The sequence below is a fragment of the Myiozetetes cayanensis genome, unplaced genomic scaffold (genome assembly GCF_022539395.1).
Source record: "Myiozetetes cayanensis isolate MyiCay16 unplaced genomic scaffold, myiCay2020 scf15, whole genome shotgun sequence".
In the NCBI taxonomy this organism is placed as follows: Eukaryota; Metazoa; Chordata; class Aves; order Passeriformes; family Tyrannidae; genus Myiozetetes; species Myiozetetes cayanensis.
In genome coordinates, this window is record NW_026087159.1 from 10,292,846 (window position 1) to 10,319,413 (window position 26,568).

The window sequence follows — 26,568 nt, forward strand, 5'->3', positions numbered from 1 at the left end:
GCTGCACTTCATAGAAAAGGTATTTACAAAGATACATTCATTTTACAGATAATGTTCCAACTTTTCAACCCCTCACACACACTTTGATGACAGCCTAAAACCTCAAAAGGAGGGCTGAGGCTGAAAGCCTACAGGCTCCTTTTATGGAAAAGTCTGAAGACTACTATAAATTCTTACTTTTCCAAGCCTACTTTTTGCTCCTGCAGGCTATGTTCTTCCAGTTCAGTTCCACCCTGCTTTGTGGATCATTTTGTGCTTTAATCATCAAAGTACAATACAGTGATTCACCCTCCTATTGTTTTGATGTGTTTCCACTATAGTAGTAGCAATAATGCCAAATTGCTTTTAAAAAATTAAATAAATACATTACACAGAGCAAGTGATATCTGCACACTCCCTCACAGCAGAAGTTTGACTGAAAGAACTATTAGAACTTTAAAAAGGTCCCGATTCTCTTTGGAAAAGTCTAGCCATTATTCACTGTGTCAATTCATCTATTTATCTTTTTTACAGTAATTAAATGAGCTTATAGATATTTCAGAATATATTTTATCTGGAAAAATTGACTTGCCAGCTTATGAATTCTAAACAAACTTTAAAGTATTAAGAGTAATAGATTCATCACTTCTTTTATAGGTATATAATTTTCTAGAGAATCTTTTTTTTTTGGTTTAAGACTTCTTTTTAGAACTAGGATCTTAATAGAAAATATTAACTTTCAATGATTCAAATAATAGGATAAGGAACATAAGAACTGATTTGAAAACACTAATGCAATGAGAACAGGTAAGGTACACCCAGTAATTAAAAAAAGTCAGGAAAAGACAAAGCACTGACTTGATGCTATTTAAAGCTTTAAAATTATGCTCCTAGCAAAAAAACCTTTAATTTTTAAGTCCATTTCTTGCTTAACTGCACTTTTCTTTTCCTCTCTCTCTACTTTTTAGGTCCAAACCAACCCCTTCCATCAGTGCTATAAATTCATTTACGCAGTCGGCTTTCAGCTGACTCTGTACAAACATTTCTATCCCAGTCTCCAGAAAGCTGCAAGTTTTGATCTGTCAACCAAAAAAATATGCTAAGGAAACAGTTAATGTTGCTGTTGCTACCTTGTTTCCAACCTCTTTCACCTTCAATGGAAATGGGAAAATGACAAATATGCAAAACTGAAGGAAAATTAACTATTATGCTCATATCTTACAGAAACCTTGATGTCTTGCCTTTTCTAGCAAGTTCTCAATCAGTCCAGGTACAACCCCTAGATGATGTTTAGATTTTACCTGTGTTACACATCACGCTGGGATCTTGCCAAGAGTGTGTGTAAAGGGTGGAAATCGTTGGTTCCTATCACCAATGGGAAAAGCAATGCACATTAGGTACAACCCTCCTGAGCAGATCTGTGCAGGAGAGATTCCTGGGTAACAGGCACTGACACGTCCTCACTGCTGCTGGAGTGAGGCATCAGAGAAAGCACTGCGGGATTAACCGTCAGGAGTGATCCTGGCAGCCTCCCTGCCTGCTGAAGCACAAAGGAGAGCCAGAAAGGCAGAGGAGCTTGGAGAGCACGTTGAGGCAAGGGCTGGAGGCTGTACAAAGGACAGGAGATTCCAGCCAAATGGGAGAGAATAGAGCAGGCAGTGAATTAGGCAAACTCAGAATACAGTAGCTATTGACAGCTCGGTGGATAGAAGCAAATCAGACCAATGTGGTTCCCAGTGTTGATTCTCTCAGTGTGAAGGTAACCGAGTGAGCAGAGACTGTGAAAACTGGAGGTGCTGCTTTAGTGGCCCAATGAGGTTGACACAGCCAAAGCTAATCAAAATCCCACAGAAATAACAAGAAGGAAAGCACAGATCTCGGGGATCTTTGCAGCTCTGTATTCATTTGGGTACAGGCAGAATCAGAGCAGTCAGCTCTGAGCATCATGGACTGTTAAAAAATGTGGCAAGGAAGCCAGCAAAGGAGCAGATCCATGGAACAGTTCCCTTGGCTTGGTATTATTTTCACCTCTTTGTGTTTGCTCAAACCTGAGAGAAGGGGAAACAATTCTGAAAAGATGAATTTGAACCTAAGTAGCAAGATTATTGTCAACAACTTTTGAAAGTAGAAAGTTAAACACAGTACTGGAAACTGCAGCAACACGACTTCCATATAAATCACACCAACAGAGAAGGGGAACTTGTATGGGAAAACCCAAGGCAGGCCAAACTGAAGGAAATTTGTGCAAAAAGCACAGGAACAAGTTATTTACTTTTCCCAAGTATTTTTAGATTTATTGCCCACACCTCCAAATTCCCTCTTTGCAAGGAACAGGTATTGAGAACTGCATGATTCCACTCTAAATGCTCTTTCTGTTCAGACATGTAAATGGAAATAAATATGTTAAAGCTCAGTTAGGGTTTATAGCCTTCCCAGCAGAGTAGGAGCCTTATTGGGCTCTAGGGATATTTTGAAATAAAATAAAATAATTTAAAAAAAAAAAAAAGGTAACTAAAAACCCAACTATCCAAGGAAATTAATCATTATCCATGGAGAGGCACACAAACCCACTTATGAAGGAAGAGAGAAGGTCAAGTACATCAACAATTTTGGCAGGAAAGACTTTCTCATCTATATCATGACTTCATGATCACTTCAAAATACTATTACACCACTCTACAGTAAAAGAATACCTTTTTTCTCCCAGAAGGAATACCTTCTTTTTTTATTTTGAGGTACCTAAAGACTTGCCCTAAAAAACCTGATAATCCCCAAAAAGTCACTGACAAAAGGGTAAAACTGGCTGGCATCTCTGAAATATGTTTCTGGTTCCTCAGCACTGTTCAACACAGAATCATGAGCTTTGCAGTGTTTGCAGCAATCCCTTCCTAGTTCATCTTGAAAGATGCTCAAAAAGCAGGTGGGTCATATTTCCTGATACATAACCAAAACTGTCTGACAAGAGCCTAGGGGCTGGTAGCAAAGCTGGTTTGTACAGAAGGGGAAATAAAATGCTTCTTCAGGTCACACAGTGCTTCTCACACCTATGAAAAGGCAGCCACAACCTCAAATAGATAATGATATCAAAAGAAAGCTTTTCAGAACACCATCATATGTGTTACTCCATTTCATAGCTGCTGAACAGCACCTGAAACAGTATCTGAGTGCCAAATAAACAGCCACTTTGTAGGCTCTGTTGTCTCATCACCCAGAAAATATTCAGCAAATAAACAATTATTTGTTCAGATGGGAGAGAAAGGGATAGTCAGTTTTAAATGAAAATTTCCCCTAGAACTCAACATGTCTTGGCAAGAGCCTGATAATTAGCACTATTATGAACAATCAGCTTCTTTTTTTAGTAATTCTCATTATTTTGCTACAGAACCAGGTTATAATTGTTATTATTTTACTATAGACCTATTGCCACTCAAACTTGACCTTCCCAGAATGACCATTCTCAATGCACTATGGGAATCTTCACCAAACAAGCCTCCACACCCATGCATTCTTACACATTAGAAGCTTTATCTGGTAAACAAATCCTGAGATTTAGAAGATTAGGTTGATATTTTATATTATTTCTTGAATTCTGTAGATTCCTTCCTTATACAAGTAACTTTACTACAGGTATTACTTCTTCCCCCATAAAGTTCACGACTACATAAAGATACAGCTGTAAAAATCAAATTACAGAAGGACTGCATGCTTACAAATACTGATTAAAATGGCAAAGAAAAAGAAATCAGAACTTTATAAATACCTCTTTAATGGATAACATCATATTTGCAGAAACTGCACTGGAAAGTGTTACGATGAGAGCTGCAAGTCTGATTTTAAATATCCATAATTAAACAGCTATTTTTCCCCCTCTGTCAGAGTCTCTGGGACAAAATTATTTTTTGGCCACTGAAAACAACGAGCTCGGTTCAATTAAGCTGGTCCAGTACATACTAAAGTAAAAGATATTATGAAACGTTTGTATCATAGATATAGAAACAAAACACACAAAAAATCTGGGAGACAGACAAATAAGATCACTTGGGCTAGTGTGTCATGAACTAGCAGGGCTACAGTTACTCAAAATAGAGCAGACTGCCCAGAACTGGTTTTCACACATAGTTTTTATTTGCCTTACTTGGATACTGAAAATGTTTTGCTGAACAAGATACTAAGTGCTAAAAAAAGAGAGTGGCTGTAGTTAATCTGCACATTTATTAGCAAAAAAAATGGAAGAGTTGCAATAGTACACGAAGTTCACTTGTAAAATAAAGCTAATTGAACTCCATCTGAAAGCTCAGGTGTTCCAACAGAACATGCCTGATGGTAAGTCCTTACAATAAGTCCTAACAGTAATTCCTTAGGACATCACATCAAAACCAGCACAGGTACACTCAGCTGGCTGAACAAGGACAGAAAGGAAACAAATGAGGAGCTGTCATCTCACCTGTATGTCAGGTATGCTCTCAGGGGGCACAGAATGACTATGATGCAGCTCAGCTGAGAGCTCTGTGAAGAGATGTGAATCTCAAATTTCAATGCAAGAGGCTGTCTCTATGTTTTGTGACCATTTTCAGCTCATGCTCCACCTCACGTTTATGAGAGGACAACCCCAAAACATCAGCAAAACTCTGAGTATCTTTTAAAAACAGTTCCTCTCCTAAAAACTCCATTTTGCCCAATAGCCTGGAAAAGCCTCAAAGCCTCAGGGGAGTGCAGTGATCAGCCAAGGCAAACCCCTGCCTCTCTAGCAACTCTTATCCCCCCTAGTTCTGGACCAACTTCTGTCATTTGTCTTGGTGCAATGAATGTCTCAAGGACAGTACTACAAAGTTGTTTTAGTTATGCACAGCATCCTGTACTGACACTGCTGGCTAATTATTAATGCAAATTCTTGATGATAAAAGACTGAAAGCAAGAATGAAGCATAGCTTCTAGAGTGACTTCAGCTGAAAGCTGGTAGGGGAGGCTCTTGGGTCACCCCCAGCAATTGGTCTACAAACGAGGTAACAATCTCTGCAAACTGCAAGTCATGTATGTTTTCAACATTTGGCTCAAGAAAACATAGATAGCATTACAAGGCTAATTTTGTACTGCCATTCAAAACAGATTATCACTCACACCCAGGGAAAACAATTATTAACTGAGACATGCATTCAGATACACTTTAAAATCCTGTTCTTACAGAAAGGGGGATGACTACACCTCATAACTGAGATCTGTGTGTCAAAGCCATCTCTGATAAAACTTTATTCAAGGTGCTGGCCTGACATATCAGTCATTGCCTACATAGTACTGTTCCTGAAGAGCGCTCAACAACTGGAACAATATTTTAGGGAAGTTTCCTTTACAACAGATATGTTACTGAAAAGAGGTTTTTGAAGGAAAGAAATTACAAACAACAGTTGTAAATGACACCATCTCCAGCAACAAGTGGACTGTCTCTGTGAATAGTCTTCTAGAAGTTATTACTCCTTATTAACCTAAAGCTTTAACCTCATTTGATTAGCATGGTACTTCACTGTGCTCTGTCACTTCAAATTATATACCAGAAGACTATTAAGAAATGTTTCAGAGATCTTGCTTTCCCTAAAAAATCTCTGCTTACTGCAAATGCAATCACCAGTACTTTCTCTTAACAGCTTACTTCACGCTGGAAGGTGTTTGGATGTGTTTTTAAATCAGTGATACCAGAAACTCAGTAACCTACTACTGTATCTGAAGTTTACAAAAACAGAGTTTTAACCTTTCCTGTTGGGCATGTTTGACAGCATTTTTAATAAAAATCATTAAATCCATCAACTGCTTAGACATGCAGAGCACTAAGTATTTTAAGGACTTATTTCTGATTCTTTTTCATACTTTTAGACTGATTACACTACAATTAAAATTCTGATTGTTTTCTAACCCTGAAGAAAACTGTCAGGAAGACTCAGAAATAGCAAGAATAGATTAATCTTACTCACTGCAATAGACTTAAATTGACAGAGTCCCCTTTATGGGCAATGAAAGATGCCAAGGAACTAACAGAAATCTGACTGTTAAGAGATGTGTTTTCCAACAGGTAGAAAGCAAAACTGGAGCAAATGATTTAAAATCTGCTGTCAATTACATCTGCATCAATCAGGAATAATTTCACTGCCATATTGCATGAATTTATAAAAATTACTACAAAATGTGGCACATTTGCTTCAAAGAATCTTTAAAATACTTGCTTTATAAAAGTCATTTCTACCCAGATTCCACTACAGCAAGAACTCTCAGAAGAACAGTTCTTGGTTTTGTTGAATAAAACTCTCTAATCTTTTAATCTTTGAGAAGATTAAAGCTTGTAACTACCACCTGATCAGGATGATGAAATTCTACTAGTGCAATTGATTATAAAAAATGCAAAACAGAACCAAGCCTTTCATATTTATGAAAAGTATAAACCCCTCTGCTATTAAAGACTTTTAAAAACATTTCTTCTCTGTTGCACAGGAAGGTTCTAATTCCTTAAAATTTTAATCAAAAGAGTAGCAAATGCAGTAGAAAAACATTGGCTGCCAAGTCAAGAACACGTTTTAACTGGCTTTGTTAGAAATCTGTCAGAAGCTGAATTAAAATAAACTTGCTTAAAACATATTATACTACTTCCATTAATTCGCTATTGTATGTGAGCTGTAAAATCCACACCACAAACATTACTATACAATCTTAATTTATGTTACAATATAACAAAGACCTTTTTTTAACTGCTGACTTTACATCAGTTGGATACTTAATTTAGGCTACAGATCTTCCAAAGGACTCTTTCATTCACTAGTTGAGTGGGCTAAGAACTGCAGCATCCCAGCTGCAGAAAATCTATTATAACATCAAAAAGAAAAAAATTGTGAACATTTTAAAAAGCTTGCAATCGCCTACTAATCTATTTAAACATTAATTAGGAAGAGCAAGAGAAAATCCACGTTTATGTCATAAAAGTGTCAGACTGACAGATCATAAAGTCATTGCTTCTGTATACCAACTTAGAACTTAAAACACATTTACTAACAATCATGAAGCTTGATACAACACTTAACAGCTTAATCCTTTAATTTCTCGTATCACTTTTACTTAGTTATGATGTGCTGTGGATTGGATCCCTCGAGAACAAGGACCTAGAGAGTCAGCTTTTAACAGAAAAGTTTGAGAAGAGCCTAAAAGAGAAAGAAAGGCAGTCAGCTGCAAAGTGAGACACTGATCACGCTTTCAGACACTGAAGGCTGTTACACGGCACACAGATGGTCTTTCACCACAGCGTACTTTTCAAAAAGTAGTCAAAGTCGAGCCGACGAAAGACACAAAGGAACTTCGGAGCACAGGTGTCCAGCAATTACAAAAAAACAAACCCGCGCATCTTTCCGAGGGGGGCAGGGAGGTGTCTGTTCTCTGGCCGAAGGATGCCCGAACCCCGACAGGTTAGAAGGGTGGGCACGTTCACCTCCAGCGAGCGCTGGACCTGCACGCACTTACCGCACTCGCCAGCTCCGCGCCCAGCCAGAGGAGCAGCAGCACCAGCGCCCTGCGGGGAGGCAAAAGGGACAGAGAGTCACGGCGGGGAGCGAGGGCTCCGCGGGGAGCGGGGGGGCCCCGCTCGGCACTCACCCTGCGCGCCCCATGGCCCGGGCAGCCCGCGGGCACGGCCGAGGAAGAGCAGGGTCCGCCGTCCCTCGGGGCGGGCAAGGCACGGTGCGGCTCCTTCCCGGCGGCGCACCGAGGGTGCCCGGCCCCGGAGGAGCGGCCGGGCTGGAGCTGCCCGGGCTCGGTCACCGCTCGCCTCCCGCGGCTCCGCAGCCCCGCCAGGCGCTCGCAGCGTGCCCGGGCAGGAAGTTCGCGCGGTGCTCGCCGAGGCGTCGCACCTGAGCGGGGCCGGGTGGGCCGGGACCGAACCCGGGCGAGCCCCGCGCCCGCCGCCCGCCCCTCCGGAGGGGCGACCCGGCACTGCCAACAACTCCCCCTACCCTCACACGCGCACAGAGCAGCTTCCGCTGCAGAAAGTAGTCCGGGGTCCAGCTGCCCGCCCGGTGGAGGTGCGGGGCGGGGAGAGGCGGCGCCCGCCCTTGGAGCCGACAAAACCGCGGCGCCCGGGGGCAGGGCGGCGTTGGGGGGATCGCGGCCCCCTCGGAGCGGAGCGGCACCTCACCCCACACCTCCCACCCGCCCCCGGAGCGGAGGAATACTGTAGTCCCGGGAGCACTTGAGCCGGCAGAAGCCGGCGAGTGCGGCAGAGGGGCGGGCGCTGCCATCGGGGCGGCCGGCGGGAGCCGCCTGCAGGAGCCGCGCTGCCCCGCCGGGCTATGCCCGCGCCGCAGGGCCGGCCCCGGAGCTCCTGAGCGGGCGGGATGGAGCCGCGGTGGCGGAGCTGCAGCCTGGCCGCCGGCTGCCTGGTGCTGGTGCTGCTGGGGTGCTGGGGGCCGCGGGAGGTGGCGGCGGCGGTGAGTGCGGGGCGCCCTCCTTGTTCTCCGCGGGTGCTGTCCCTGCCGGGCGCGGCCGCCGCGCGGAGCCCCGGGGGGAGCTTCGGAGCCTCGAGGGCGGCCGAGGGTGGGCTCCCCCTGACACGAACCCTGAGGCGGGCGGGGGTCGGCGGCGGGAGGGTCTCTGGGCTCCCGCAGGTGCCGGGGCTGCCGTGCGGCCCCTCCCGCACAAAGCCCCGCGGTGCCGTCGGGCCGGCGCTGCGCGGGACCCGCACGGCCGGGGCCGTCGGAGGCTGTGGGGAGGCAGGAGAGCGAGCGGGAGTGGGGAACGGGAGAGCCCGGGTGAGCTTTGTGCGGGTTCCGAACCCGCTCCTCCTCCGGGACAAAGGAGGAATGATTCCCCCTTGCCTTTCCCCCTCCCCGAAGGACCTCTGTGAAGAGGTGTCTGAGCTCTTTCCACTGAACCATCACCTGCCGCCCCGAGTCGCACCTGGACGTGGTAGGGGGTTGGAGGCATGTGGGCATGGCTTGCCGGAGGACTGTGCCTCAGGCTGGGGCTTGGTTCTCTCGAGGGTTGTATTTCTGCTTTCTTAAAACCCAAGGTGAGGAGCTAACGGAGATGGCAGTTGTGTGCACTGTAGTAGGGAGCTCCCAGTAAATGGCCTGGAGGAGAGTTTTCATCTCTGTCTTGGAGAGAGGGATGCTGTCCCAGGTTCCCTAGAGTGGCAGGGCCTTGAAACTGAGAGGTGGGAGAGGTGATCCCTGGCTTCAGGTTTTGAAGTATTTGACGAAGACCTCTAGCTGTTAACAAGTAGGAAAGTTAACTAAAAAGGCTGTATTTCACTAAAAGTCTTACACTAATATGGGTTAATTTCAGGCTTTTACAATCCCTTTCTCTTCTTGATTTTTTTTTTTTTAAGTTTACTTGGAAAGGAGAATGAGTCTAGATTGCTGCTCTTTAGGATTACTCTCTAGAAAAAAAGTCATAATATGTTACAGTAATAAGTATAGAGTACATTTCTGTGACTCCCCCTTTCATTTTGTAGTTAGAGCTGACAAAATCTTATTTGTCTTGAACTCTCCTTTGAAGTGCATTCCTTTACAGTGAAACTTTGTAGACCTTTCATCTGCCCTCTGAAAAAGCAAAGACCAGCCATAATATACTTCCTTCCTCTTCTACCCCTCCTTCTTACCATGCCCAGGTGGGAACCCAAATGGAAGTGATACCAGTGTGCCACCAGAGCTTACTGATACAGGGAACTGCTTGTCTCCACATTGTCTGTGACACCAGTTCTGCTGCTCTGCTCAGCACCACCTCACCCCAGGCTGCCTTAACTCCCAACCCAAAGCAGGACCCAGGCAGTCCCACCTACAGGACTTCACTGGTTTAGCAGGTGGGGTTTGAAGATGGGGAGGTTTGTGTGCAGAAATGTGGCCCCTTCCTTTCTTCAGGAAGGCATCCAGGCACAGTTCCATGTGTGTGGTTGGTGGGAGCCTGTGGGGTCTGGGAACAGGACTGTGGTGACCCTGTAGGCAGTCCCCTACCTTGGAAGGAATGAAGAAAGCAAAAACAATTGTGGAATTTCTGGTTCTTAACACCACCTTGTGCTCTTTTAGCCTCTCTTTTAGGATTTACAGTGAGATAAGATTAACTGAAGACCCAAGGGCTGGTGGGGGTGGGGAAAGAGAGAAATGCCTCTGTTCCAACCTACATGAATCCCACTGGCCTTTTGTGGTAAGGGTCTGATGGTTTTCTCCACACTTTGGTGTTCTGATGTCATTGAATTTCCTGTGATAACACTAAATGATGCTGATCCCTATTAAAGAGGATCAGCAGTTTATTCCTCCCATTGTCAGAAAGGGTTGACTAAACGCTCTAGCAGTATTATTCATACACACTGTCTCTTCAGTATTATTCATACACACTGTCTCTTCTGTGAATTTTGTTTTGGGATCTTTTGTTGGAATCCTCCCCCCAGCAGGATAAATTTGGTGTGATGAATTCAAGTCAATCTGGTATCCTTATTCAGATAATATCTGAAATTGTTATTCAACATTTTTAAAAAAAAATTTCAAATAAAAAAGTTGTACATTCTTTGCTCCAGCTAATTTGTAATAGTGTGTGTGGCTGTGATCGGTGACAAAGAATATAGCTGAGACTCATTTGGCAGTGTGCACTTCATAGGGAAATCCTAATTATTAAAAACACCCCTGCATTTCATACTCAAGTAGGGATGGATTTCATTGTTCTGATTTTATTGCTGGGTTTTCATAGCCCGCAGTCTACACTTGGTGAGTAGTGTATGGATCATGCTATGCACTCTTGTGCAGACTCAGTGTAGAATGAAGAGTAACTACTGATGAACAGTGTTACAGTGATTGGGAGTCTGAGAATGGTTTTACTTAAGAGTGAGAGAATGAATGAATTGGAAGATGGTGTCATCAGTGCATGAACTGATTTCAAGCTAGACTATTAAAAAATACTTATTTGTTTTATGCTTTCAGCAAAAGATATGAGTGCTTATGTATGTTAGACAATATTTTAGCTTAAGTGCCCTGCTGGTTTTAATATAAATCTGCATATATGTATATGAGCTAACTAGCTCTTTTATAAGCAAATTTTTTTTTTCCCTTCTTCTGACAGGTTTACACTTGCAGTGTGTTATAGAAAAAGTGACTGCAAGTTGTGACTGGGAAATCATTTTAATTAAAGAACATAAATGGGCTAGATTCTTGAATTGAGCTATCTGTGAAACCCCCTTGAAATTAGTGACTGTCTATTGATTTATACTGAGAAAAAGTTTCCCTCATAGTAAAGGCCTAGATTTTTAATGAGTGAATAGACTTTGTCAGCCCAGAAGTTACTAAAAATTAAATAGTTTCAGCAATGTCTTTTTCCTTTGCCTTCCATTATAACTCCAATCTGACTAGAAGTATAGGGCTGAAAACAGTTGGTCAAATATGGTAAGGCAGGCTGGCAACGTGGCTGTTATTTGTGTTTAAGGCAGTAATGTATTATGTGTGAAAGTTCTCTAGGTTTAGTTGAGATCTTTTTTCCTTTCAAGTTACCATATATATAAATATGTGCTACCATGTCATTAATGACAAAGTGCACGATTAATAGTCAATTTGTTGGTCAGCTGTGTTTCTCTTGTTTGTCCTAACTATTTTATTGTGGTAGTTGTCATTATTTTCCATTTCATAACTGGCAGGGGCTCCTAGTTACAAAAGCTAGGTTTGTAAAAGCAGAAAGAAATGGATGCTGGCTTTTAGGATTCAGAAAGTATTTCATCTTGAAATTCCGTGGATGTGTCTTGATTAGTCATGCACAAGACTTAGTTTTATAACATCAAGGCTCAAGCCCTTCCGCTTCCAACTTGCCATTTGTCATGTGTTTTGATTTTTGACCTTTCATGGCTCTTAGTTAAAGACATATAGTAAGAATTCCATATCTTGAGTTGTGTTCTGGCAAAATATAATACAAACAAATCCAGGGAATCTGTATGAAACAGAATATAAGAGCTATTTGGGCCATAACAGAATCATTTGCAGCTATGCATACAAAATCTTTATGTATTTTAGTCATTTTTTCCACATGATGGAAATGTTGATATTTCAGTGGAACTTCCTAGGCTTTCATTTTCCCGAATGAATGAATAAATCTGTTCACTGAGAGCAATTCTTAGTTACCTTTTTCAAAAGAAATTTGCCTAGGACAAAGTGTCATTTAATTTATTTAACAGTAAATGTAAATTCTTATCATGATTTTTTTTTTCTACCGTGAATAAGCAATGACACTGTAATGCAGTTAACTGCTGTTGGGTTTATTAGAACATGTGAAAACTTTTCTGTATTACAAAACAACTGAAAACATCAATAACAACCCAGCAAATCTAATGTGCGTGTTTTCAGTCTGGGGCAAAGTGAGGTGTCTTCTCCACACATACAGTGAAGATGCACTGTGTATTTTTGACCTTTCATTCACTGAGATTAAGGTGCTTCCTCCTCCAGTTGTATCAGTTGTGTAAACTCTCTGCTGATATCACCACAGAACAAGATACCCAGATAACAATTCCATGTTCTAGGAATGGTGTTGCACAAGTGCCCTGAATGGAGAGCAGCCTCTGCCAGTGGTGATACCAGACAAAGAGCTTTGAGAGAAGACACTTTAGGCAGAATCCTTTATCCTTTACCCTCCTGGGAAGGGTTTGCTATGCAGTTAAACCCTTTTTAATATCACTGGTAGAGTGCAGCTTCTGAAAAAGGTGGTGTGCTGAGCATCCTGCTTGTGTAGCTGTTTGGTGTGTGGAGGAAAAGCTTCAGTGTAATGTGAAATTGTCATCAGAATAAACATAGCTGAGCTGAACAGGAAAGGGTCCTGCTAGAAAAAGAAATCTAGAGCTTATTTAAAAAAAAGAATTGCTTTACAATTGACTGAGTCTTTCTTACAGAGCTTAAGTCTTTCGTGGAGAACTTGTCAGAGGCTGCAAAAAGCAAGAACTGGGGGATGTGATCTTAATTTTAAGAGAGATGGATAAAGAGCAATTAGATAATTGCAAAGCTATATCACAGATTTTACATTTTGGCTTAAACTCTTAAGCTGTCAGAGCAGCAGCATTCAGAATTTTAATTTTGTAATCCCTTCTTGTGGAGGGTGGTTATGCAGTGTGTGTTTCTATGTGTATTATTTCTCTTTTGTTCCATTATAACAAAATAAATTGTAGTGGCAATATAGACAATGATTTTATTTTGATTTTTTTTTTTTTTACTTGAAGAGTGTGTATTACAAGTCAGGAAGAAAGGAGCTTTACAGCTATGGATTTCAGATCACTTGAAGGCTCTTGGTTATTTGCAGCTTTGCTGTTGGATTTCTTTGTCTCCTCCAATTTGGAGGGGAAGGAAAATAGTTTAGTCTCTCAACTGTATTTTGTTTCTTTTACCTAATCTCTACAGAGAATTAAAATGTCAGAGTTGAATTTCAATCTCTTCACTCTCCTAGCACTGTAAAAGGCATCTCTGTGCAATGCATTTGGCAATTTTACTTTTGGTTCTACATTATCATCTCCAAAACTATTCCTTTTACTGAGGCACAGCTGGACCTGCAGAACTGTCCTACTCTAGTCTAACGTGACTCCAGTGTATACAAGATAAGCTTTGCTACTGCAGCTCTGCTGAAACCCTCCTTTCTCCCCTGTTAATTTTCCCCAAGGGAAGCAAAGGTCTCTTCACTTCCCTGGCTAAAAACAGGCTAATAAATCCTTTTGCCAGCATGTGTCTGTCAGGACTTTCTGCTGAAATATATTAAACATGTTGTAAAGTGTGTTTTTTATAGGACTGCCTTTAGTTGTTAGCAAGGGGAATCTTAGTTTTAAACCACACCACTGGAAAAAGAGAGGTATTTATGCTGTTTATTTATTGCTGCTTCCTGAAGAGTTTAGATGCTTTTAGAAACCTGACTTGTGCAATCCTTGGTTGCAGCTGAGGTCTATGCTTGTGGTAGACACCCCTTCTCCAGAAGGAACAGTGATCATGGAGGAAATCCTTGGTTTGTGTTAAAATGCTTCACTGGAATGAAATTAAGGCTTTAATCTCTTGACATCTTTCTCTGCTGTAGTAGTTGCGTCTCTCACCTCCTGGTGTTGTATTTGGAGATGTAGTTCTGGTAGATAAGATCTCCTTATTGGCTCTGGTAGAAGAAATAGAGGTTTGGCTGGTCCATTTGCTGCACAGACTCACTTGAGAGCTGTGGCAAATAATCAGCAGAGCTGGGGGGGAATGGCTTCATTTAAGAGATTGAGACTCCTGAGCCATCCAGGAGAAAGACGAAGCTTCATAGAGGCCCTTCAGCTCAGCGTGTTTTAGGAACTGCTGCTGTGACAGATGTTACAATATCTTTTTGGTACTTTTGTGGAGAAAATGAAGTAGAGCTATGCAGACTTTCCTTTCTACCTTAATTTCCAGCTTGACTGTCTTTTTATGTGGTTACTGGGCTAGACAAAAGTCAGAACTTTATTATGCGAAACATAAAATTTGGCTTTATTTGACAACCACAGTGCTAAAGTGAAGGAACCTGAAACATTTGTACTTAGAGAAATTGTACTGAGGCCTTGTAATAGTGATGGATTTGGAATGTTTCAAGTCATAAGCAAGATGTTTGGAATATTGCAGTATATTGAGAATAGTTAATTTTATTTCTGTCTATTCTGGTTCCTGTTCACTTCAACTCCTGCACTGTGGGTGAAAATATAACAAGCATTAGTTATAAACTACATAAAGCTGTCAAGCTTAAGCAATGTTTAATTCAACAATTGTATTTGATATTTTGTACTTCACCTTGTAGGCAATGAAGGCTAATCTTCCTTCATTAAGAAATTGTTTTTTCAGAAGTTGTCGATGTATTCCTATCTAGCATCAGTCTGTCTGTTAAATACAGCATTGATTCTTCAAAAGCAAACCTTTCCCTTCATGTACTTAAATCCCACAGGGGTCCAATAGACAGAAATAAAATGACCACCCTGGGCAATGAACTGCACTCTTTCTACACCTTGAATTAAAGTAGCAATTATTAAAACCCACAATTAAATTGCTTTACTTAAAGCAATGGAAACTAACGTGACTTGCAGGCAAGGCTAGACAAGCCTTCAGCTCCCAGAAAATTTGATTTCCTGACAAGAAATGCCACTGCAAAGCAGTGTTTGGGTGAAGGAGCTTATGAACTCAGTTTAAAAACCTTTTAAAAATAATCCTTTCTATGAGGCAGTGATTTTTCTCGAGTCAGCTTACTTTGAACCAACCTGTTACACAGAAAGACAGCAGAAGCCATTGTTTCTGAAAGGCAGAGTAATTTCTAGCTGTCATTCAGAGAATGTAAATTAATTGTAGAAAATACTTATTCTGAATTAGTTTGAGTGCTTCTCTTGTATGTTCAACCTTAAAGGCAAATTCAGAAGGAAAAGGAGGCTTCTTCACTGCACTGAAAACTGAGAATTTATATTTGATTTTGCTCTCTCTTTTCATCTAGTCACAGGATGGGCAGCTATGAGGAGAAACTTTGAGATTTCTGCAAAACCATTACTTGCCTTTTAATTCTTAAGTCATTAAATATTTAAAACAACAAGGAGAAAACCCAGAGAGGATGAAAAATTGCAAGGCTTGAGTGTGTTTGGTTTTGGTAGTTTAACTTCCAGTGCTGCTGGGGGATAGGAGATCGAGAAACTGGGAGTGAAGTTAAGCCTGGGAAGAAGTGAGGCAGGGGGCAAGGGCTTTGAAGGTGTGGGTTTTATTTCTTATTACTCTAGTTTGACTTTTGATTGGCAATAAAAATTATTTCCCTAAGTCGAGTTTGTATTGCCTGTGACCACAATTGCTGAGAGACTTAGTGGGCACCTGGCATCCAGCCAAGGTTAACCCAGCACAAAACCATTGTTGGATTTAACACTCTGAATATTTTTACTTAGATGTAGATAAAATTTAAAAGTACTAGTACTGCAAGCTTGTAATGTATTGTAGAATCATAGTGAAACTTGGGCTGTGAGTATAATCCTTCTGTGCTGGAGTCCAGATTAGGTGACCTCTTGCTCAAAGCAGAGCTGTCTCGGAATTTCTCTGTTTGTTCTGATAGTTACAGACTAAAAGGACATTGAAACAGTATCTTCTCTTCCAAACCTTGCTTACTGTAGGAATAATGTTAAAACTTAGTGGAAAGGCTCCATATTGAGTGCTTGTAATTAACCTGCTGGTTACTGCAGGATGCAGAGCATACGTCACAAACTTGAAGCAGGTTATCTTCTTGGCATATGTTCAGCTCTGAATAGCACTTGTGGGAGTTGGTGTATTCCCTAAAACAGGGTGCCTCAGGGAATACTTTCCCTTAGAGAAAGTGACTTTTCTGTTTTGGAATGTGTACAAATGCCAGGGGCTGTTTCTTACTCCTGCCAAGCTTGAGGCTGCATCTCTAGTTTTAATGATACTTGAGAGCTATTTCTTATGAATGGATCTGCTCACTTTAATTATTGTGCTGGGGTGTTGGAACCACGTGTGCTCTCTCACTGCCTACTCCCACTCTTTTAAACTGACAGTGTTTTAGTGTGATGTTGCAAGGAAGGCAGCTCACTGACACCCTGGGACCTGGTCAGAGAATCACCATAACGAGATACTTTAGGTTAGATATTGTTAACTTGCTATTGAGTAACCTCCAGAGGAAACTGGGAATAAAATCAATAGCTGAAGAAAGCAAAAACTAAATTTACGTGTATCAAAGTAAGGAGAAGCTTAATGCTACTCCTGAAGACTTCCTCCCTTTTGTTTCCCTTAGAAATAAAAATAAAAGGGTCTTTCCTGTCATTCTGCACCCCTTCTCTCTAGCACTGATCAGATTTATTTTGCCATTATTGATGTAATGTTAACTCTTAAAAAATCTGTTGAATTTTCAATGCTTTATGTCAAGATCTAGTCTATGGTCCTTTTAGCTAGTTCTCTGCATGGATTCAAAAATTTTTTCATGTGATAAGTCTCTGAGAAGTGTGACCTTATTTCCAGGGCATGCTTTCTGTTTAGTGATGATCAGTGCAATCCAAATGTAAGGATTCTCAGGATAAGGTAGTGTATTGCCTCTAGATGTCATTTCTCTGGTGTAAGGAAGTGAAATCTATTTCTTCTAATCAAGTTTGAGTATGTAATTCCACGAGCTGTATGTGCTAGATAGAATATTCTATTAGCATTAGCCTGCAGCTGTCTTCCAGTGTTTTAAAAGAAATAAAATAGAAGAAAAGGGCTTCCCAATCATTAGGCCCTGATGCTGCATCATTTTCAAGTGCCTCTGACTTCCAGTGGTAGGACAACTGCTTTGTCTCCGTTGCTTCCTTGTTTAACTTGGCTCTCTTCAGTGCCACTTACTTTTTCAGCTTTGGTTACCTGAGGCTGGAGAGCAGCTCTTTGTTAGCACGGAGTGGTACAGAGAAAGTGCTGCCCATAGTGCTCTCTTTAGGTGTTAAAGTGCACACACAGAGTGTGCTGCTGCCACGGGCATAAACAAATGATAAAACAGCTTTAGCTGGAAGAACCTTGAAGCTATGATACTTGGTCCAAGAACTGAAGGAGAATGGAGTTGATAATCACCTCCACCACAAAAAATCCCCCAGACACCCACCAAGCCTTAAAGTGAGTTAGGTCTTGTTCTGGCAGTTAAGAGGGTGTGTACTTCTACAGATAACATCTCAATGCAATATCACTCTGCACAGCCTCTATTCTCTTTAGTATGTGTACTTGCTTAATCTTTGGTATTAATTCAGTGCTTTCAGTAGTTTCAAGATAGACCATAGTGGGGTTAGATTAATCTGAAATGCTGTTTTATTTTGCCTCTCCTGTCTCCAAGGAAGAAGTGGGTTTTATGTTCTTGTGTGGTCTGCTTCATGCTTTTGACACTTGAAGGTGCAGATGTCAGTGACAAATGATTGACATCCATTAACAGGACTCTGGATATGAAGCTTCCTCTGTTGCATTTTAGATGCATCCATAGATGAAGGTGAGGAACAGGACATTTTCTGGGGAATTAGTCTGGAGCCCGTGACTTTATTCCATTTGCTTAACCAGGCATGGACTATAAATGGAGTGCCACAATGACTGGTGTTATGACAGTATAATACTTGGCTTGCAAACATACCTGAGACTTACAAGCCTGACAGTTTGGTCTAGGTTTGTGTTACATTTGGACATGGTTATAGAAAGTGGCAACATCTAACACCTGTCACATGGGAAAGGTCCTAAATGACTAGTAAATCTTAACCTGTAATGAGTACCATATGGCACTTCTTATTTGCAGCTGGAAGAAATTAGGAAGCCCCAAGAGGCTGGTGATTAGAGACTTGTGTGTAAAATAAAACTGAGACTTCCTGAAAAGCCAAGTGGCTTTCTGTGCCCTGCCACTGCCTGCCTGCCAGGTGCTCCATGCTGGTGTCTCAGGGCCAGTGTTAGTGGCAGGGACGTGCAGCTGGACAGGCAAAGATGGGGCCATGCCTAAAACTAACCTTTCCTCCCATTTGCTGTGTATATGCTTAAGGAGTTTGCTTATGACCTGTATAAAAATTAAGGACAGCTTGCACTCAGAATTCAGTGTTTTGAACTGAAATGAGCAGCAGTGTAGACTGCCTACAGAGGTGCTTGTGAAATTTGTCCATCCCCAAAGCCTCCCATTCCGAAACTGAAAAGAATTACTTTGTTTAGGATGTTTCTCTGTTTACACTGTATATTTAGAGATTGATGCAGGTGTTGCATTGCTGGCTGACAAGGGAAATGTGGTGTTTGGCATCTGTCAGTTCATTAACTTGGAGATGAAGTGGGCTGAGAAGACCACCTGGTAGTTTACATTCTGGTTTAGTGCTCTTTGCTTGTTGTTGCACTGTTTACCAAGAGGTGTACTTGCCAAATCTAAACACAGAAGCTTTGTAAGGTGCTGCCTCTGGATGGCAGCATAAAGGTAATACTTAACCTGAGTTGCTATTAAAGGAGATTTTTTGGCAATTCATACAGCCTGATGTGGAGCTGTTTGGAAATCCGTGTTCATTAGGACAGAAGTACTTGGCTTCTCAGGTCTCTTCGATTTTAGCTTTGAAATGCTTGTGAGAAGGGCAGTGGAGTTGATATGATTATTTTACTTTCTTTATGTCTTGCCCAGTAAAATACACTACACTGTCTTATAACACCAGCCTGTTGTTTCAATTTTTGCATATTCTGAAGGTAGTCATACCAAGGTTTTCTTGCTTATAATTTTGGGGCTTTTTAGGTAGCCCTTTCATTCCAATAAAATCATGGTAACTGTATTCTGAGAGAAAATTTATTATTTAATAAACTTTCCATATAAGCAGAGCAGTCATTTAGGGTACAGTAACTAGTCTGGTGGGTCTCTTACAGTTATGTTTCATGGTATTACTCCAATATTTGTTCTTCAGGTATCTAAATAACAATACCTAGTGCTACCCCTTAAGAGAAAAAAGGACTGTTTATTCATCAGGTGTTTAAGAACCTGTTTTTGACCTGCCTCTTGTGTTCTCATTCACAGTGACCACAACTGTGGCTACTACAGCTAAGAGCTTCCTCTGCAGGTCTGAGCAGGTCTCGTATTGTGCAGACTTCAAAGAAAGATGGTGCCTCAAGGTGCAACAGATGAAATTACATGTCAGAAGTTCCCTTACTTAACAAGAAAAAAAAAAGTTGGTCAAGAACTTCTGCAAGCATGTTTTGACTCTTACATTTTACACTATAAAATTTATTCTCTTTGCGTCTTTAGGTAGAATGAGGGAAACAATTCCTTAAAAGGGCACGTAGTAGTCTTTTAATTCAGATTCATTGCTTTAGCAATGTTACTGCTCATAAATACAGTACCTCAGTGAGAAAAGGTTGGCCATTTGGATTATAGAGCTGGGATGGCTTTGCTGCCATAGGTGACTTCACACAGGTGTTTGAGTAATAAATTGTTATCTGCAGATTTGTACTCCTGTTAAAGCCTAAAGAGCAAATATGTGAAATCATAATTAGAACTCACAATAGCAGCTTGTCAAATCCCCATGAAACCTTTTGTTTGTTGGTTATATTTCTGTCCAGGCAAGTGAAAGGAAACTTGAGTGGCCAAAGATAAATGGTGAAATCTTTGACCTGGATGAGTAGTAAATCCTTAGCTAGATGACTGTGCAGGTGTTTCGTTACACAGATCTTGGCAAGCTAATAAATATGAGGATATTCTTCAGGACCACCACCAAAATAAAGCTTAATCTTTGTCTGACTGGAACTGAAAGACTGAATTTAATTTCCATTACAAATAGAGGTATGAATAATTGAGTTTGTGACTTTTGCATGAGAAAGGGTAGTGCCTTCATCCTCCTACAGCAAAGGCATTTGTAACTGGTGCCTTTCTATGTGCTGAATTTACTGACTTTAATCAGAGGGAATTTCTAACAGCACAATCAGTCTTTATATTGATGGAATTATCCAATATTTATGCTCCTTTTTTTTCTGATGTTAAAGTTATGCTCCTGATTGCTAAGCTGTCATACCTGAATGAGGAAGGTGATGTTAGTAACATTTAGGCAACTCCTATAACAGCTCGAATAACTGTGAGCTGCAGGATTTGTCTGCTGTATATCAGCTTTATTCTAGGAACATATCTTGCACAGTTGTCCAACAGGCATTTGCAGTCTCTACCATGAACATTCTCTTCTGCCATCCTTAAATCATGAACCAGAGCAGCTTGGGAATCAGCACTTTCCACAGTTTTGTGAACTACAAAATATTGTTCAACTGCTTCTCGGCAGTAAAGTTGCATATATTTCAGTAAAGGTAGCTATTGTAGGAATTCCAAGGTATAAGTTTATTTTACCAAATATGTGGTCTAGAGACGGACTTGGTGAATTTTGAAGTTGTGTTTGATCTTTTTTCTGGACTGGAAGAGTTCAAAAACCTGGCAATGCCTCTCCGCCTTCCCCCTTGGCAGTACAAACCTGGTGGGGCTGATGCATAACGTGCTAGAACTTCTTTTCCTTTGCTCTCCAAAGAAAGTAGTGCTGTGTTACCTTCATTACCTGATCAGCTTGCTGACAGGAGTAGCTGGTCACGTTGTGCCAGTAAATACTGAAGGGAGAGACCTGAGGCTCTTGGTAACCTTAAAAGTATTAGAAGCACGTACTCTCTCTATTAGCTTTTTATAACCCTTGGAAGGAAAGGAAAACATAAAGCTCCTATGTGTCCATCCTCGAACTGAGATATCATCTTTGAATCACAGCAATTCATTGCCTGAGTAGCTATGCAGTTAAACCTGCTGCAGGTAGTGGAAAGGCTTGTAACCACATCACAAGTGCTTCTGTTACTTGTATCTGTGAAAAAGGAGGTGGGATGGAATGGCAAGTTGGAAGTTCAGGAATTGTTAGGGGCGAAGGACTGTGTGCTGCATGGAAACCCTCAAAGATGAATTGCTTTTGAATGGGTTTTATGGCTGGTTCTTCCTTTGACCGTTCTAGTGAATGGGGGTCTCAGTAAAACCATACTATCAAAAGGCTTCATTATAAGTATGCAAATAAATCCTAGTGAAGTCATTAGAGAAAAGTATGGGAAGATGCAAATACAGGGCACAAACAGCAATTGCTGCATACTGTGACTTGAGTGCATATTAACATTTTTTTCTAGCCTTTGCTGTTTGGTCTTGGCTCCTTTCTCCCAAGCTGTGAAATATTGTTCCACAGTTCATTTATGCTCCTGTCATCAGAGGCTGTTGCAGTTTTAAATTTGCTTTCAAATTCTGGCCGACTTTGTTTTGGGCAGAATTTATTTCAGTGATTCCTGTGCATCTTTTCCCTGCTAGAAGGAACTATTCTCACCTGATGAAGCAGCTTACAATGTTGTGATGTCAAATAACTGTCTGGTTTCCTTCAGGACATCTGTTTATGAAGCTGGTGTGTGCATGTTAATCCCCACAGATGTTGCATGCTGAAGCTTAGTGGTCATTTAAGTCTCTGAGGGGGTCTTAATGCATTGCAGGCCACACCAGCATTTAAAATCAGTGGCTGAACACAATCAGTTTTTTGATGCTTCCTTGACCTCTTGCTGCCATCAGAATGGAGCTGTCAGGAAAAGCAAGTGGTCTGTTAGTACAAACTGCATTGCTGGGGAGGTTCAGTAATGTCTCTGTGCTCTTCTAGAAATGGGAGGGGTTATCAAACAGGAAATTTTGAGTTCATGATAAAATTATACAGAAGGTGGATGTCAAAATAAAGAAATTGCCCAAATATGTAAATATTCCAACTATTTCTTGTTTCTTTCTCTTATCCAGTCATTTGCTTTCTGGATTGAGAAGTCAGTTGTAAGCAACTTGGGTCATGTCAGAACTACTCTTCTGATAGTTTGCAAAGGCACCTTCTTGAGTCACCTACTGTGCTTCTGTAAGAAGCTGCACCTCCTCTTGATTGCCAGTTTCTAATTTGTAAGTGTCAGGGTTTGTGAATGACTGGCTTCCCTCCCCATCTCTGTAATCTTTCCTGTGGAAAGAGTATTAAAATCCTGTCATATGTTCAAATACTAATACATTATTTAAGTACTGATGCTTACTCTAGTGTGGAGGTTTAGAAATTCCCTTATACCCCTCCCTATGTGCACACAATTAACTGTTAAGTTTCCCTGCAGCTGCATGTATGTAATTGCAAAGCACCTCTTTTTCCCTTCACAGTGTTGTAAAGTCCCAAGTTGCTGTTCTCTTGAGGAACAGCCTGTTAGTATTTAGAAATATCGAGTCCAATGCTGTGGTGGATGGCAGCTGGGAGGTGGGGAGGAAGTGGAATATGCTGAAGTTGCCTTTTAACCAACATCTTTAGACCTGATGAGAAAGGAGGGGAATACGTGCCTAATGTGTAAGGCAGACTTCTAACCAAACAAAATCTGAGGATAACTTAGGCTGTTCACTTCACTGAGCTGACTGTAACAAACCTGCGTCCAAGAGTGTGCTTTTTTCCTTCACACTGGAAAACAAACAAACAAACAAAACTCCATTCTTTTGGTGGCATTGAAAGCAGTTTTCTTCAGTCCATGTAAGACACAAAAGACTGAGCTTGTTCTGGAAGAATTATCCTTTGACCAGTAAACCAATACCATCCCTCCTTTTATATACTAATGAAAAGAACTTGCTCTCCACACACAGATTCAATGGGGTAGAAGCTGTCAGGAAAATCCAATGAAAGGATTAGCTAAACTCGAATAGATTAATTAGAGCCTCTGATTGTGTCTTGCTGTGGAAAAGTCACAGCAAAGGAAATGGCAGTGATGGCAAGTTCATCTTTACAGGTATGTGAAGGGGAGGCCACAGGTATATGGTAAGAAACAAATCTGAGCAGTTCCAGTCTGGCTCTTAAAAGCTGCCTTGATTTCTTGTTCATCTTTGTGTAGTTGAAAACTAAAAGATTTTAATAGACATGGAGATTGTGACCAGCTCCTGATAATCAAGCTGCAACTCACTATTACATCCAATACTTTTTATCATCTTCCCTTTCACCTTAGACAATGTGTCCTACTGGCCAGAGCCAGGAATTGAACTGCTACTGAAGGCTTCTGGCTGCCCAATACAAGGCAGGAGATTTCCTCAGTTTCCCAACTTGTAATAGATGCACCCAGTGTAACTTGGAGACCCCCTGAGGTTTGGAGTAATTTAACTTTCTGTGTCTGAAAACTCAAAAAGTCACTTAATTTTCAGAACTAGTGATGGTTAAGCTGTTTCTAAGGGTGATTTACTGTTTGTAACTATCTAAATCTTGCTCTTAATGTAGCTTTTTCTACTCTTCAAATGTCATTGTATCCATTTTCTTTGTTCAGTTGAGGTGTAGATAAGTTCTTGTTCATGTGCAGGAGAAGTGTTGCTGTGCCTGGATTCTCTTTGCATCAGTATGAGATACACAACTGATCCTGTGACATCAAAAATCTCTAGCCTGTGGCTGCTGAGTGGCTTTCAAACTTGTACTGGCTTGTTATGCACTATGCAGTCTCCTGTAGCACAATTTTTGTGCCTGCTTTGCCAAGTAAAAAAAAAAAGACCTTGAGATTACTGAAAAGTCTAAACAGGAGGAAAGTTTTCACTTAGAGTAGGTCATTAAGCTTTTTTTTTTTTTTTTCCTCCTGTGCCATCATGTTTTGCTTTGGTTCGTTGTTTTGGGTTTTTTAAAGCTGTACAGCAATATGACCTGTAAATGGCAAAATTGATCTCGATACAGTATGAATTCTCAAGGCTATTTTGCTTCAAACTGTTTAGTTAAAAATCCCTTACCTTGGTGGAGGTATAAGTTGATGCAAGTAAAAACACGATCTGCCAAATACAGCTTTTGTACAGGAAGATAAGTGACTCTGCTGGGGGAGTACTTCTTGATAAGCTTGTGGGTGAATAAATGTTCCCAGGATTTATGCCAAAAATTTACTATCGTTGGGTATTTGCAGAGTTTTCTGATTACAGACTTTTAGTTTCCCTTCACTCTTGTCTGGGAAAGACCGTGTTTCCTTCCTGCAAGTAATGCATCTGAACTGGATGTCCAAAACCATCTGTCAAAAAGGATTCAGTGAGTGCTCCTGACTCCTCAAGACAGGCTAATTGTATATGTTAAGAGGCTGCTCAGAGCGTAAGGAATCCAGTCTGAATATATAAATTGCTTTGGAAGATAGTCACGGGTTTAAAAACCCCTCTATTGGTTAAATCAAAGCACCTTGGGTGTTTTTAACTGCAAATAGAATAAGGGAGAGCAGCATGTTCTTCAAAAACTCCATACAGGAAAGTGTTTTAATGGATACAAGCTGCAACATAGGGAATTCTGGTGGGATGGTTTGTGGAGGAGCAGCTTCACCAGTCAGACAGCAGATCAAAGGCCTGAAGAGGCTGTGGCATCTCCACCACTGTAATTACTCAATGTGCAACTGGGCAAGCACCTGTAGAACCTGCCCTAAGTTGCCCTGCTTTGAGTGATTCCTTCCATGCCAAATTATCTCACCATTTCATTTGTGTTATGAATTGGGTCTATTTCATGTGGTCTTGGTGCTGCCAGAATCGCTGTTGGAGATGTGTAAGCACTAACAAAGTAGTTTTCTGTGGGTTTCCTGTACAGATACAGTAGCAGAGGGCAGAGACTCTGGAGCTTCACTGTCTGAAAGTTCATCTTCACAGCACTGTGTGCATCTAACTTGTTTTGTGAAGGGGCAGTATCATCTCATACCAACGTGTTCCCTTCCAACTTCCTTTTCTCCCTGTTTACCCCAACCCTGTTTACCCTTGTACCTGAAAGCTTAGAAATTTCCTGTTAGAAAAATTTTATAGAAGCTGCAAGGAAGACTAAATGAGTTTTTTTCTGTTCCACAGTCTGAATAAATCCTCCTTATTGTGTGTGCTCTTGATCATGCTTTCCATGTGTGTGTTACTTTAGCCTGTGTGTGTGTTCTACCACAGCTCTTGGTGGGTTTTGATGAGTACTGATTTAGTTTATTGCCCCCCCACACCTCTTGGAGGCAGAAAAGGTTTTCCACGTTGCTCTCACTGTTCTGTCCTCATAGTAGGGAGTCAGTGCTGTGGCACAGGCAGCCAGGTAACTTGCCAGTTCTGTGTGTTAGGCTTGTCCTGTGAGGCAAGGGAATATTGCATGTAACTAAGGTTAATCCCTTTTAAATGAAGCTTTGTTAACAAGATTAATACTAAAACTGGTTCCCAAGGAACTTGCTTTTTTAAAAATCCATTTTTAAAAGTGAAAAGGAATCAGATACCAGATTCACAGGATAACTTGGATTGAAGGGGAGCATCAGAAGGGCTTCTAACCAAAACCCCTGTTCCGAAGCAGAGCAGCCATGAGGTCAGGCCAGGTTACTCAGGCCTTTGTCCAGCCTGATCTTTGAACACCTGAACTGGCTAGAATGGTTCAATTTCACTTTAGGAAATGGCTCAATAAATCCCTGCTAACTAAGAATTTTGAGGTTTCATTTATATAAAATCAAGAAACCGATTACAAAAGCCAAATGGAAGATTTGGAGAGACAGCCTGGTCCTGTCATGTACCACTGCTGCTGTACTCAGAGCTCTGCCTCTTGCTGCAAGTTGCTTAGCTGATCCTGGGTCTTTGTAGCTCCAGGTGAATTAAGCTACTTCTGTGTCTCCAGTCTGATGCTCGGTGTAGTGTGTTTAGGCCAAGAGCCAGGACATTCCTAATGCCAGGTAGGTGATGGGTCATGTCTCTAAATGCTTCTGTGATAATGAAGACTAGAATTGAAGTGTGGGTGTACTTCAGATCTGACACACCGACTGGTTTCATGCTTGATTGAAACTTTGTACATAATGTTCTCTGTAGATTACTGGAGGGGAGGACCCCAAATGCCCAGCTTTTCAAACTTTTAAAGTATATTCTTTATGTTTTTAGTACAATGCTGCACCTGTTCTGAGAAAAAGTTACACTACCTGAAACACTTCAGGGTTTATCTTCTAATGTGGTTTGTGGTTTTTAAAACTATAAAAAGGTCTGAAAAGGTCTGTAAAGACTTTCTACAAATTTTTTTTTTCTAGAAGTCTCACTTTTTAAACACATTTTTTAATTTCTGAAATCAACATGGAGCTTCATTGAGCATCCCATGTTAGGGTGGGGGTGGAAGAATATCATCTA

General features: G+C 41.2%; 2 protein-coding genes across 2 annotated transcripts in view; one reads left to right on the plus strand and one right to left on the minus strand.

The window, feature by feature from the left end:
• COL4A6 (collagen type IV alpha 6 chain) overlaps positions 1-7,686 on the minus strand; it is a 104,385-nt gene extending 96,699 nt beyond the window's left edge. The window contains 2 exon segments of the mRNA XM_050310363.1: positions 7,474-7,522; positions 7,606-7,686. Coding sequence (XP_050166320.1) covers positions 7,474-7,522; positions 7,606-7,619 — 63 coding nt within the window. The 5' untranslated portion in view covers positions 7,620-7,686.
• A 653-nt stretch (positions 7,687-8,339) lies between these two features.
• COL4A5 (collagen type IV alpha 5 chain) overlaps positions 8,340-26,568 on the plus strand; it is a 76,082-nt gene continuing 57,853 nt past the window's right edge. The window contains exon 1 of the mRNA XM_050310390.1: positions 8,340-8,435. Coding sequence (XP_050166347.1) covers positions 8,343-8,435 — 93 coding nt within the window. The 5' untranslated portion in view covers positions 8,340-8,342. The remainder of the gene's footprint in view (positions 8,436-26,568) is intronic.